At 26.3% G+C, this 15302-nt stretch overlaps 1 protein-coding gene across 1 annotated transcript; it reads left to right on the top strand.

Annotated features, from left to right (window-relative positions):
* The first annotated feature begins 3757 nt into the window (after positions 1 to 3757).
* Positions 3758 to 6842, top strand: LOC101500319 (anthranilate N-methyltransferase-like). Its single transcript, XM_004494820.4, has 4 exons — positions 3758 to 4361; positions 4461 to 4771; positions 5608 to 5672; positions 6330 to 6842. The coding sequence occupies exons 1-4, from the start codon at positions 3919 to 3921 to the stop codon at positions 6624 to 6626; spliced, it is 1116 nt and encodes a 371-aa protein (XP_004494877.1). The 5' UTR covers positions 3758 to 3918; the 3' UTR covers positions 6627 to 6842.
* Positions 6843 to 15302: the final 8460 nt, after the last annotated feature.

Genomic DNA, 15302 nt, shown 5'->3' with positions numbered 1-15302 from the left:
TCACATGAATGCTAAAGAGAATGAAATTGAAGCCTCTGAATGCTGGAGACTTGGGAATGAAAATGATAGTGTGAATGTTAAAGAGAATGAAAATGAAACATAATAACTGTATATTGTTGCCTATAATTTGTAGTGTTTGACACAATTAGGCACCTCTCATAGTCTAATCAATGGCCCACACTAAAATATTTACACCAATTTTAATAGTGTTGAGATCAATGGTGTAGGTTAGACGTGTAATACCATGATTTAACCGTTATAATATGACCAAATTCCACCACAGCTAACACCCACTTTTACTTGTAAAAAGCACCCACTTTTAGTAAAGTCAAATTTCTTTTTTTAATAAGTTGGTAATTCAAAAAAGATAAGGAAAGTCTAAAAGTTGGTTGTGAAGTTTGACAAATAATAACGTAATTGTAAAGTCTAGAGAATTGGCATGTAGATCTACTTGGCCGTGACCTTTCGAGAAGAGAATATTATAACATGAATAATATAATATTCTTAACAAGATACTTTTTAACACACTTGCTTTTATTATTTAAAATTCATACAAATTTCATTAAATTAAAATAAATCTCATATATGTCGTTGGGATTCATATAAATTTCAACAAATAAAAAATGTACTATTAGCATTTCTCTCATAACATATGCAATGGATCTTCCATTTGAATTTTTAATTGGGTCCAAAAAATTATTAGCTTCACATTTGGATTTCTAATTGGGTTCGAAAAATTATATATATTTAATTTAAATTTGGATAAATACATATTTACTTTCTTATATTAAGTTGAAGTACTATTTATTACTTCATTCTTCTCAATAAAAGGTCATTTAACACAAATAATTTTTTATATTATTTTTAATTATACTTTCTAATTAATACTACTTTAATATTATGTATATTATTTTTAAAATGTTATATTTCACTTGTATTTTTTATTAATTTTTAAATAATTTTCATTTGTATTTATAATAATAAAAAATACACCATTAGTTTGATAAAACTATTATATATAAAATACAGTGTTTGAATTTTTAAAGAGTTAAAAATGAAAAACATCATTTTTCTTAATATAAAAAAGACAAATTTCAAACAAAATTTCTAAATTTGAATTATTAATACATGACCTTAGATTACATGTTAATTTTTTTTATAAAATAAATTGAGAAAAACAATCCATATAATCTAGTTTAACTAATAAATTTTAATATTATTAAAATAATATTATATTTTGAATTTAAATCAAAATTTTACGATTAAATATGAATTTTTTACTATTTTATTTAAAAGCAAAAGAAAAGAAAAACCACCGACCACCATTATTACTAAATAGAGAATGTATAAGTCTGAGTAGAATAATAATTATAGGTTTGATTGATGAGTGTAAGAATACAAATGGAATTTTGGCTTTCTACTGTTGTAACAATTTCTATGAAAGCAGAAGCGAGTCAAAGTACGCACCATTCTTCGACATTCCTTAGATTCAGGCTGTGTCTTCTTTGAACACATATATAAATAAATAGTATTTAAATATATCCACATAAATAAATAAAATAATATGCATTTTTTAAATTATTAAATAATATTTATTTTTATATATATCTATTTAAACAATATTTATTTATGCTTGTGTTAAAAAAATATTTTTCTACATTCCATACACAAAGTTGTCACCAATCGCCTAATCTTCAAAAATGAAAAAGTATATTTTTTATTGTCATTTTCTTTCAATTTTTTTCAAAATGGAGGGCAAATTGTATATTTTAAGGGTGTATATTAAAATTAAAAAAAAAATAATCTAACAAAAGAAACAATACAGAATATCTAAATTCAAAAATAGATTATTAAATTTATTAATTTTGATAAACTGAACTCACCCGAAAATGAATAAAATCAATTCAAACATAGTTTGAAATTTGAGTTAGTAGTTAATTTATTAGCTCGTGAACAAAATAAACTAAATTTAAACCATATATAATTCAACTTGTTAAATTCATGAATTGCTCATTTGTTAAATTCGTGAATTGCTCGATTGTGTGCAAATATATAAAAGATGTATCGAGTAAAAACTAATTATTATTGTTAGAATAGTAACTATTACTTATAGCTGATAAATTATAATTAACGCACGCACTAGATTAAAAATTGAAGGTTCTATTAATACTACTATATATGATAATATCTGGGATGGTGGGGTACTTTAATTTCAAAGGCATATTTTTAATAATAAAAAATGTCAAGATATAAGTCAAATAAAATTTATGATAAATATTTTCTACAAATGATTTAATAATTTACATTGAAAAATACATTATTAGTTCTAAATAGATTCAATAATGAATAAATTTGATTTCTAAAGCATCATGAGTATTATTTTTTTAAATAATTATTGTCAATTTTTACTTCTTTGTTGTCGTTTTAATTTATATTTTACATAAGTAAAAACTATGATGAATTTTTTCGTTGAATGGTTAAATTTAATCAAGAGTCATAAGATAAGTTAGGAGAGTTGAAGCGACAAGAGAGTCATGGATTCAACTCTCTCCTCTAACAAAATTAACAATTAATTATTAATATTAATTATATTAAAAAATAATTAAATTTAATATATAATTTATTTTTATTTTTATATAAATGGCTATTTTGTAGAAATTAGGCTAACTTTGTCACTAATATTTTTTTTCTCTCTTCATATTATATCACAAATAAATTACATATATTATATTATTCTTTATTTATTTTTCTTTCTATGTATATAAGAAGTGTTTACCAAATATTTTTCTTTAAAAAATGATAGACGGTATCCACTAAAAAAATAAAAGTAGGTGATAGATGACATATATCATTCTAAAATTATAATATACTCATACACTCTAATATTCATTTAAACATTATTTTTTTTTCCAATCATAATATCAATATATCATATTATTTAATTATTCTTTTTTATCTTTGACTCTCTCAAAAATTCAAGATATACACACCAAAAAGAGATGTCCACTAAATACTTTTATATTAAAAAAGCAAGAGATAAATAAAGGTCAGATATATAAAAAATAAAAAAAAACTAAGGTGCCGCCACATGTTTTTATTTTATTAACAAAAGGATATAATAATTTTATAAATGAAGCGTCAAAAGTCAAATAAAGTGAGATGTGTAAAAAAAAATTAAGGTGCCCGTAACTGCCACTTGTTTTTATTTTTTTAACAAACGATAGAATATTTTAAAAATCAAGCCTCAAAAGTCAATATTGTTGGACAGCTTTAGTTTTTTAATATTTATTTAACATTTCATTTTTTTTATAGTTTTTTTCCCACCATATCATTAACCATTATATATGATATGTCACTCTTTATTTCTTTTTATTAAAATGTTTGGGTATCTAAAGATTATATTCTTTTACAAACATTAAATTAGTTCTTTAAAGTAAAAATTATTTTCAATAAAAATCTATCAAAATTAATAAAATATGAGCATATATGTGAACACTTGAATAGTCTCTTGGTAAATCAAGACAATTATATCACCTTTAAAATTGTTATGTTAACTCTGAAAAACAAAATGAAATAATTTGATTGATGTTTTTTAATTTAAAGATTAAATAATTAATTCACAAATTTAAGAATTCAGTTATTGTTACACCTTTAAAGAGTAAAATATAATTTTCGAAACAACAGCTTAGAAGAGACACATGTGTAGGGCTCTACGAAGGATCAGATTTGCCTGGAGTTGAATTTAACTGTAGGGTCCTACATTCAAGCAAAACTACCACACAAAAAACAAGAGAAAAAACCTTACCCGTTGCAGGGTATCCCAACTTGTCTATATAATTAGGTAAATTGAGAACATAAACTCAAATCAAAGCAAAGCAAAACAAAACATTTAGCCATTTCCAATCAAAATTCACATGCATGGCTCCTTCAACAGAATCTGATAAACAACATACCAACGGAAAAGACAAGCACCTTAAAGAAGGAGAAAAAGAAGAAGATGCGTTCGAATTTAGCATGCAAATAGCAGGTTCAATTGTTGTACCATTAGCTTTGCGTTCAGCAATTGATCTTGGCATATTTGATATTCTAAGCAAAGCTGGTGAAGGTGCCGAGCTATCTACACAAGACATTTCCCTTCAAATTGGAACCAACAACCCACAAGCACCAACAATGTTGGATCGTCTTCTTAGGTTGTTGGCAAGTCACTCTATTCTAAACTGCTCTGTTCCTCAACATCCACAAAACCCTCAAAGACTCTACAGCCTCTCCCATCGATCCAAATATTTTGTCTCCGATGCTGATGGCGTCTCTCTGGGACCCACCATGGCATTACTTCTCGACAATGTCTTCTACCAAAGCTGGTTAGTTTTAACAAAACATTTTTTTCTATGTTCTGTTTTTGTTGTTGTTGTGTTTGTGAATAAAACAGAGCATGAATAGTAATTGGCGTTATCAATCAGGTCGGAACTGAAAGGAGCGATAATGGAAGGTGGCATACCGTTCAATAGAGTATATGGAATGAATGCTTTTGAGTACCCACGTGTGGATCCAAGGTTCAATGAGGTTTTCAACAAAGCTATGGTTAACTCAACAACTATAAATATGAAAGGGATTCTTAATTGCTACAAAGGTTTCGACCACGTCACTAAGCTGGTTGACGTTGGTGGTGGTCTTGGAATTAACCTCAAATTGATCACATCAAAATATTCTCATATTCAAGGAATTAACTTTGACTTGCCTCATGTTGTAGAACACGCACCTCTCTACCCAGGTGTGCATTAAATTCACTCAATTACATTTTTATATTATCAAATTAAATAACTAAATAATCTATTGATATGTTAACAATAAATTTCATCCTATTTTAAATTTAACACTATTAAATTATAAAATTTCACATTTTGATTTTATTTTAAAATAATTAACATATTTATTTATTAAACTATATAATAAAAAAAAAAACTAAATTTCTTATCTCGTGTATTATTTATTCATCGTATTATCTTTATGTCGTTTTTCATCGTCTCTCTCTCTCTCTCTCTGTAGTTTTTCACCTTTATCTCATATGTTATGTATCGTCTATTTACATTATTAATTTATTAAAAGTCAAAGACATAAACAACGGTACGATGATGACAATGTGCGACCGACGACACTATAAGATGACGTTGACACAAATACAAACAAATTGAGAGTGAGACAGTGAAGAGATTTTTTGCAATGATTGAAGAACATTGGAGAGTTCTTCCATCTTCGACAGAAGAACTACATAAGCGAACAATTTGCTTTAGGGGTGGAGTAATTTCATGAAAGAAATTGAATGAAATATAAACTTATAAATTAAAAATAATTTTAATTTTAATTAGAATAGAAGAATTAAAAATTATATTAAATTTAAGATATTAAATTTAAGAGATCAAATTAAAAAGATAAATGTATGGGTACTGATAATATAGGAAACTTAATATATAATATATAATTGTTGATGTTAGAAAAAGGAACACATTTATAATTTGTTAACAAAGTAAGAGTATTAGTTTTTAAGAGTATCATAAAACTTTTATATATATATATGATTAAATTAAAAATTATTAAATATTCATGCAGGTGTGGACCACGTGGGAGGAGATATGTTTGAGAGTGTTCCTTCAGGGGATGCCATTTTTATGAAGGTGGTTATAGAATTTATTTATCCATCTCAATTTTCTCAATATGCACTTCTAAATTAGCTCCTTCAAATTTTATTTTTCCGAACTTTTGAAAAGTAAAAATAATTGTGATGGAAGGAAATATCTTAGAACTAATAATTTTTTCTCTTAAAATTTAAAGCATGTAATTAATTAAAAAAACAAACATGTCATTAAATGTGTATTTTATGCCGTAACTTTTGAAGTGTTGACTAAACCACATTAAATGTAATATAATTATTAAAAAAAATCATTTAAAAAAATATGCCGTTAAATTAATTTTTAGGAGAAATTTTATTTTTTATTTTTTTACTTTATATATTTTTTTGTAATTATAAAATATACAATTAAAATTAATAATTATTCATTTTAAGTACTTCTGTTAACGCTTATTTTGAGACATATATTAACTCTGAACAGTTCCAGAACTCACTTATTTAAATTTCTTTTTAATACAAAAAATATATATATAACCGTCCATTTTTTTTCTTTCTTACGAATCATCTTGATTTTCTACCTATTTTATAAATTCACTTTTGTGTAACATCACTCTTGGTGTAATAGCTAATAGTAGTTAATAAAGTTTAATTATCTTGCACACTTTATTAAACCGTAATAATAAAGTAAGACTGAATTTTTCAGTGGATACTTCATGATTGGAGTGATGAACATTGCTTGAAAGTGTTGAAAAATTGCTACAAAGCTATTCCTGAGGATGGAAAGGTTATTGTGGTGGATTCAATCCTTCCTATTACGGCTGAAACAACAACGAGTGCAAAATCTGCTTTCATGTCTGATCTTTTAATGATGACTCAAAATCCAGGAGGAAAAGAAAGAACTGAGCAAGAATTCATGGAATTGGCAAAAGGGTCTGGATTTAGTGGCATCAAATTTGTATGTTGTGTCTCTGGACTATGGGTTATGGAGTTTTATAAATAGCTAGCTAGCCACGTCTTGGCCCTTCAGCTTTGTGTTGTGTGCTTCATCAAATTAAGGTTTATATTTTGTGCACTAAAAATTATAGTTCAGCCGCTAGTCATATGAAGAATGATACTTTTGGCTCATGTATTAATTTGCTTCTATTTGTGTATTGGCTTTTACTTCTTTGAATTGATTAGTTTTTTTTTTTTTAATAAAGAAACGGCTTACTAATAATCTCATTCTATTTGACAAAATGATTTATTTTAAATTTTAGTTATTCGTTTAAGAGTGTGTTTGATTGGATATAAATAAAGAACACAAGAGATGAGAGAAGGAAAGAGGAGGGGATGGGGGAAGGGAGGGAGTCAAAATCCCTCCTAGAGCTCATTTTATTCTCCCTTCATTTTAGAAAGATTTAGAGTGGATAAGTTTCATATAACTAAAATACTATTAAAAATCGATTAAATTGCACTTTTAATTATTTATATTTGATTTATTTTTAGATATGTTATTTATGGGTTTTTTTTCCTTTCTAAATAGGTTCTTTAAGTGGCACTCAATTTATTACGTTAACCTATATGCTATTTTTCGTTAGTTTCGTTTAAAAAATGTCACGTGACCGTTATGTTGAGGAATCATGAAATAAATTTTAAAAACTATTTTTTTATTATTCTCATGAACGAAAAATCTCTCATCACCTCTATTAAAATTCCTTCATTATCCTCTCTTTCATTGAATTAAACAAACTATAAGATAAACATGAGGATTTCAAGTAGAGATCCTTTCTCTGCTCCCCTTCATTCACCCACACAAAGAGAAGAAGAGAAAAGGGATGGAAACTCGAAATACAATTTTTCAAAATTTAATAAATCGAACAAACATGAAGAAAAAAAAGATGATAATAAAATTAAGAATTTGATTTATATTTATATATAAGTCAATATAAAAAAATATTTACGTTATCAACCTATCACTAAATAGTGCTAAAACTTTTAATATTGACTATGGAGAGCAATTAATCTCAAAAGATAATTTCATGGAGACAACTAATCTTACATGGGTGACGATATAAATTGGCAAGAATAATGTCATATTCTAGCATATTAATGGTCAATATTAACTATAGGATCTACTATCTAGAATTATTCTGCCGTGTACTATCTTGGTCATTGGCTCATATTATGAATTAAGCTAAATTACACTTGTGGTTCCTTAACTTAATTTCAGGTAACGTTTTAGTTTTTTATCTTTTTTTTTCCGACTTAGTCCTTTATTTTAATTTTAAATGACAATTTGATATTTTATGTTTTAAAATTTCAACAACGTTATCCTTTTTTAAACAAAAATTAAAAAAAAAAATTCAATCAAAACTCATAAAATTAATTATATTATTCAATATAATACAAATTTCACCAAATTCGTAACGCAAATCTTCAAATAAACTCATATTTTCATACTTTATTTGATATTATTAGGAATAAAGCACTAAATCGGGAGAAAAAAAAAAGATAAGGGACTAAAACGTTACCTGAAATTAAGTTAAGGGACCACGAATGTAATTTAGCCTATGAATTATTAATGTTTCCCCTCCACCCCGTTTTCACATTCCCACTAGGGATGAGAATAGGCTAGGCCGGCCGTCAGGGGCCTATGGCTTGGCCTACTTATGGCCTGGCTTGGTCTATTTAATAAAAAGGCTAGGCTTATGCCATTTTTAAAACTTATTTATTTAAATAGGTCAGGTTCAGGCTTATAAAAAAACCTATTAGGCCTGACAAGTCGGCCTATATATATTTTATTATTTATTAATATTATTTATTATTATTATTATATTAATAATATTATTTCCTATTTTAAATTCTACCAATTAAGCAATTACTCAGTAAGCATTCTATATTCAGTAGTTGTTTCATATTCGGTAACATTCCATATTTGATAGTCATTTCATATTTGGTAGTTGTTCAATTAGCCAATCACTCAATAGTCTTCCATATTTGTTTAAAAGGTAATAATGAGTGTGTTTGTTTCAGAGAAGAAAAAAAAACTATTATTTGACACAAAAAATTATTTTTTATATCTTTGTTTCATATGTTTTAAAAATTATTTTAAATAGGCTTTTAAATAGGCTTTCAGGCCATGACAGACTTTTAAAAAGGCTAGGTCAGACCGAAAAAAAAGCCTATGATGGGCCGTAGGCCAGGCTTAAGCCTAAAAAATAAATCATAGGCCAGGCTCAGACCTTTCAAAGCCTGGCCTGGCGTGACCTATTCTCACCCCTAATTCCCACCCTCTTATATCTACTTTTTCCTTTCAAAAATGCTTTTACATTTACACTTTTGACAAAGACAACATTTGTTTTTTCATACAACACTTTTGACAAAGACAACATTTGTTTTTTCATGCAACACTTTTGACAAAGACAACATTTGTTGAATCAATGTACAATCACAACTAAAATAAATAACTTAAGGGGGTGAAGAATCTAATTAACGAGTGCTACTCCCTTAAGTAAAAAATTGCTTGTATTTCTTGCACTCAAATGTAGATAAAAGTTAATTAATCAATCCACATTTAATAATATTGTTCTAAAAATAAAGATGTGAAATATAAAGTAAATTAGTAAATTATGATGTGCACCATTCATTTAGGTAATTAGATCACATGTTGCATAATATTGCATCTAAAAATAGGGAGAAAAATAAAAATAAAAAGATGAAAGAGAGTAAAAAATATAGTGGTACACACTTGCAGCATGGTAATCCTTCATTTAGTTTGGAAATGAAACTTCCATTCAAGTGTGTTAATTAGTTAGAGACATATGTCTTAAGAACAACCCACTGTCCCACCCCACTTACTCAACCTTTTCCCTTTACTTTCCCTTTCCATTTCCCTTTCCCTGCCCCACCACCATAACCATCACCATTTCTGTCCACCCACTCCAACCACCCTACCTTCCTCTCTTCGCCTTTGTATGTATGCAAATCAATCCATACAAAATAAGTGGGAATAGGATAACATTGTCGGATTTTTTTATCTATATCCTTTATATTATTTATTTTTTTAACCTCAAGAAGATGTGACTACTTAAAATAATTTTTTTACCAATTCAACATGTCGAATTTGGAGATACATATACTTATTATATTATTTAAAAAATGGAATATATCAGACTTTTTTGTTTAAAAAAAGATATGGAAGAAAATAATCCTAACATTGCTCGCTATTATTAATATTTTCTACTATTAGCATTTGCTTGTATATTTTATAATAGAAAAGAAATTGTATCGCGGTTGTTTGTGTGTAAATGTTTAAATATAGAGGAATGATATTTGAACACATTTTTAAACACAAATACAAGTGACTCTACATACAATCTCTTTCTTCATTTAATTTCTCCCTTTTTATTTTCTACACAATCTCTCTCTTCATTTAATTTATTATTATTATTTTTTTACTTTCCTACTTTTTATCTCTCTTTTTTCTCTTTTTTTTGAAGTCGTTATCCAGATTTATATTGTTTGATTAGAATTACTAAACTTTATGTTCAAATCCATTAACCAAAATTTGCAAGGAATTAACCATATTGTTTTAAGTCATTAATCAAATTTATATTTTGTTTGATTAAAATGCTCAAGTTTTCAGTTCAAACTTATTACCCAAGTTATTATTAACCATGTTTCTTAAAGCCATTAACCAGATTATATTGTTTGATTAGAATAACAAATTTTTCGATTCAAATTTATTAACCAAGTTGTGAAAGAAATTAACCATATTGTTTTACGTCATTAACCAGATTTATATCTTGTTTTAATTCATTAACTAGGTTTATGAAAGAAAAAATTTGAAACTAACATTGTGGGAAAGAATGAAATGAAAAGTTACATTGCAAGTGAGGAGATAATATTTACTTTATTATTAATATTTATTTTTAGATTTAATTTATATACATTATTAATATAAAAAAATATATGACAATTAAATTTTTTCAATAATACTTATTAGCTTAATATAATTTAATATATTTTACTATTTCATAAACTCCAAAAATAATATATAATTATTTAAAAAGGATTTAGTAATGAAATTCATACAATAAATGTGAAGTAACATAGGTTTAAACATGTGATCTAATATATTAAATGTTTTTGTCGTTACTATTTAAACTATACATCTTCTTATTAGCGTGTAAAATATTACGTATATGTTAATGCGGTTTAGATTTATATTTTAAAAAATGTTAAATATGATTTTAGTTTGGTCAACTATACAAAAAAAAAATGTTTTTAATTTTTATAAAATCTCGACTTTTAAATTTGGTATCGGCAAAAAAAAAAATACAATTTCTAATTACTACAAAATTATCTTGCAACTAATTTTTCCTTATGAATTAAAATATATTTAATTGTTGGTCATATTTTATACTTCTAAATGATTTTTTATAAGTTTTTTTTTTAACATTATAACAAATTTTTCAATAAAAAAATTAAACGCGAAAAATGATACTGCAATTGGAAGTAATGAAAAGGTTACATAATGGGCCAAAGCCCATTTATAGGCACAGGAGATGATAGCTGTAGAAATGGCATTTAATTGAAATGGATTATTAAATTAAAATATATAGTAATAATAAAGTAATTACATTCATTTTCCATTTCCCTTTCCCTGCCCCACCACCATAACCATCACCATTTCTGTCCACACACTCCAACCACCCTACCTCCCTCTCATCGCCTTTGTATGTATGCAAATCAATCCCTACAAAATAAGTGGGAATAGGATAACATTGTCGGATTTTTTTTATCTATATCCTTTATATTATTTATTTTGTTTAACCTCAAGAAGACGTGACAACTTAAAATAATTTTTTTTTACCAATTCAACATGTCGAATTTGGAGATACATATACTTATTATATTTTTTAAAAAATGGGGTATATCAGACTTTTTTATTTAAAACAGGATATAAAAAAAATAATCCTAAAATTGCTCGCTATTATTAATACTAGTGTGTAATTCGTGTAAACAATTACATTTTGATAAATAAAATGTTATATTAATTTATATATATCACTTTTCATAAATTTTGTTGGACATTAAATATATTATTTTAATTTTATCATCAGTTCAACTCCATAAAATAAAAATAAACAATAAGAATCTTCAATATTTTTTTAAAATATCAATGTTACTCAAAAGCATCACTGGAACGACGATCTTTCGTTTTAATCTTCAATCATTTCCTAAATCTTTGATCTCAATATGCCTTATTTTTTAATTCTCCAAATAATTTTTTTTCTTCCAAAATACTTACTTTAAAACAATACTTGTAATTTTAAACAAATAAAAATAATGATTATTAAATAATTAGATTCGATCAAATAATTTTTTTTAAAATAATAGATATGAACATATTAAGTAAATTAAATAAATTAATAAATTTAAAGGTGAGTAAGTAACTTAATAATGAATTTTTGTTTTTATTACTCAACATATTATATAACTTTTATGAAATACATATTCATATAAATTTTGCTTGGATCGGCAAAATATCTTTCATTCTAGTATTACTTGTTAAATACTAAAGAAAAATAATATTTCTATTACAAAAAACAATTACAATACACATAAAAAAATTATGTATAGTACATTACTAAAATTAAAATGTAACCATTATAAAAACTGATAAATTGTGATGACATGAATTTGATAAGGTAGTGTTTGAAAAATCATTATTTAAAAATAAAAAAAAAAAACTGGCAAATTGTGGTGTAATAGATTGTATTTTTTTTTTAATTCCTAAATAATTTTTATATTTGTCTAAATAAATTATTTTTTATTTGAATGACTTGTCTTTCATCAATATTTTTTTATTGTATTTTTTTTTAATTCCTAAATAAATTTTATATTTTCCTAAATAAATTATTTTTTTGTTTGGATGACTGGTTTTTCATCAATATTTTTTTCTTCAATCTTTCTAGCCGAGTTGTTTGCATTCATGGGTTAAAATTTTGAGTTTGCCGTTGATTCAATCTAACTTGGTGGCACTATAGAATTTAGGATCGGAGTTATTAAGATAAACCTTGCAGATAAATCTTGGAGTATAGGCGATATCCATAACTATTCAGTATAGAATTTAAGATCGGAGTTGTTAAGATAAACCTTACAGATAAATGTTGGAGTATAGGCGATATTCAATTCAGACCAAAGATAACACACAACAATAATTCATAAAATAAAGAAATTTTTAATTAAATTTATGTAATCTTCGTTGAGTACTTGAAGTGCTAAAAAAGAGTGTTTGAAATTAGTGAATATATAGGGCATTGTGTATATATAGAATAATATGATTAACAGATGACTGCGAAAGAAGAAGAAAAAGTAAGAATGCACAAAAACAATTCGTAAAATAAAATAAAAATTTTAATTAAATTTATGTAATCTTGAGTAAAAGTTTGTAGCGGTCGTTGATAAAATAATGTTTGAAAAACCGTTCCTTTAAAAAAAAAACTGTCAAATCGTGTTGTATTCTTCTTATTTTTTAATTGGTCAATCAATTCTAAACAGACGCCTCAAAAAACCGTCGAATCACGATGTAATGAAAGGTTTATTTTTTTTTCTTTTAAAAAAATCTGCACAATGTGTTTTATTTTTTATTTATTTTTAAATTATTTCTATTAATAGAAACTTTATTTTTATCTAGACATTCTATTTAAGTGACACATGTCAAACTTGCCAAAATATCATATTTATTTTATTATAGTATATAGACTTTTTACTATTAGCATTTGCTTGTATATTTTATAATAGAAAAGAAATTGCATCGCGGTTGTTTGTGTGTAATCCAAACAAAAAATAAAAGTGTATAAAAAAAACTGGAAGCGAAGTTTGAACTAATCGAATAAGATTGAATTTCAGTTTTTTTTTTTTGAAATCGAACAAAACTAAATCAAAATGCATACATAAATATTTACTTTATTATTAATATTTGTTTTTAGATTTAATTTATATACACCATTAATTTAAAAAATATGATAATTAAATTTTTTCAATAATACTTATTAGTTTAATATAACTTAATATATTTTACTATTTCATAAACTCCAAAAATAATATATAATTGTTTAAAAAGAATTTAGTGATGAAATTCATACAATAAATGTGAAAAATATCATAGGTTATAAACATGTGATCCAATATATTAAATGTTTTTTCCGTTACTATTTAAACTATACATCTTTTTAGGCCAAATTACATTTTTGGTCATTTAACTTAAGTCCAGGTAACGTTTTGGTCCTTTAACTTTTTTTTTTTTCCCATTTCAGTATTTTATCTTTCGAAATAATTTCAATTATACCCTTTAAGTGAGATTCCGTTAGGGCAACGTTAACAAACTCCCTCATCCGTTTTCTTTCCAGTCAACGTTCACAAATCTCTTGTTTGGTATACTCATCTCCACTGATTTCCCTCATCTCCACTGAAATTGGAATATGGATTTGGGAACTGAATCTGTGGAAGAGAATGAATTGAATAACGATGGAAATGAAAATGGAACCAAGGGTGAACGAGATTCAGTTTCTGATGAGAAATTAGGGTTTCAATTTGATGAGAATTTTGCGTCCAAACCGGATCACAATGGAGTTGTTGTTGAAGTGGGTAGTGGGGAAGGTGTTAATTCCAAAGAAACACCAAAAAAAGGGGTTGGGTTGAAGAAATGGAAGAGAATTAAGAGGGATGTTGTTAGGGATCACAATTCGAGTGCTGATGATTCGAGTAAAGTGTTGAAGAGAGGGTTGTCTGGCTCTGGCAATGCTAATTTGAGTGAAAATCTGCGCGGTGTTAAGGAAAAAAACGATGGATCTTCGAATGCGTTTGGGAATGTAGTGTTTTCTGATGGATATGATATCCGTGGTTCTAGTTCAGATTCTAGATATGCAGTTGGATCTGGTTTTGCTGTTGGGACTGATTCTGAGAATAGTGAGGATCGGAGTAGTAAGTCTTCCACAGCAGCTAGTGAGCCGAAGGTGAGGCACGATAAAAATCGTGGTAGTAGGAATACAAGTTCGAAGAATTTGGTTAACTCGGAAATCAGTGGAGATGAGTATACCAAACAAGAGATTTGTGAACGTTGACTGGAAAGGAAACGGATGAGGGAGTTTGTTAACGTTGCCCTAACGGAATCTCACTTAAAGGGTATAATTGAAATTATTTTGAAAGATAAAATACTGAAATGGGAAAAAAAAAAGTTAAAGGACCAAAACGTTACCTGGACTTATGTTAAAGGACCAAAAATGTAATTTGGCCCATCTTTTTATTAGCGCGTAAAATATTACGTACCTGTTGATGCGGTTTAGATTTATATTTTAAGAAATGTTAAATATGTTTTTAGTTTGGTCAATTATACAAACAAAAATATTTTTAGTTTTTATAAAATCTCGACTTTTAAATTTGGTATCGATAAAAAAAATACAATTTTTAATTACTATAAAATTATTTTGCAACTAATTTTTCCTTATGAATTAAAATATATTTAATTATTGGTCATATTTTATACTTCTAAATGATTTTTTATAAGTTTTTTTTTTTAACATTATAACAAGTTTTTCGATAAAAAAATTAAACGCGAAAAATGATACTGCAATTGGGAGTAATGAAAATGTTACATAATGGGCCAAAGCCCATTTATAGGCACAGGAGA

Source organism: Cicer arietinum, chromosome 3 (assembly GCF_000331145.2).
Source record: "Cicer arietinum cultivar CDC Frontier isolate Library 1 chromosome 3, Cicar.CDCFrontier_v2.0, whole genome shotgun sequence".
In the NCBI taxonomy this organism is placed as follows: Eukaryota; Viridiplantae; Streptophyta; class Magnoliopsida; order Fabales; family Fabaceae; genus Cicer; species Cicer arietinum.
Note: the sequence above shows the minus strand (reverse complement) of the source record. Positions and strands in the feature narration are given on the sequence as shown.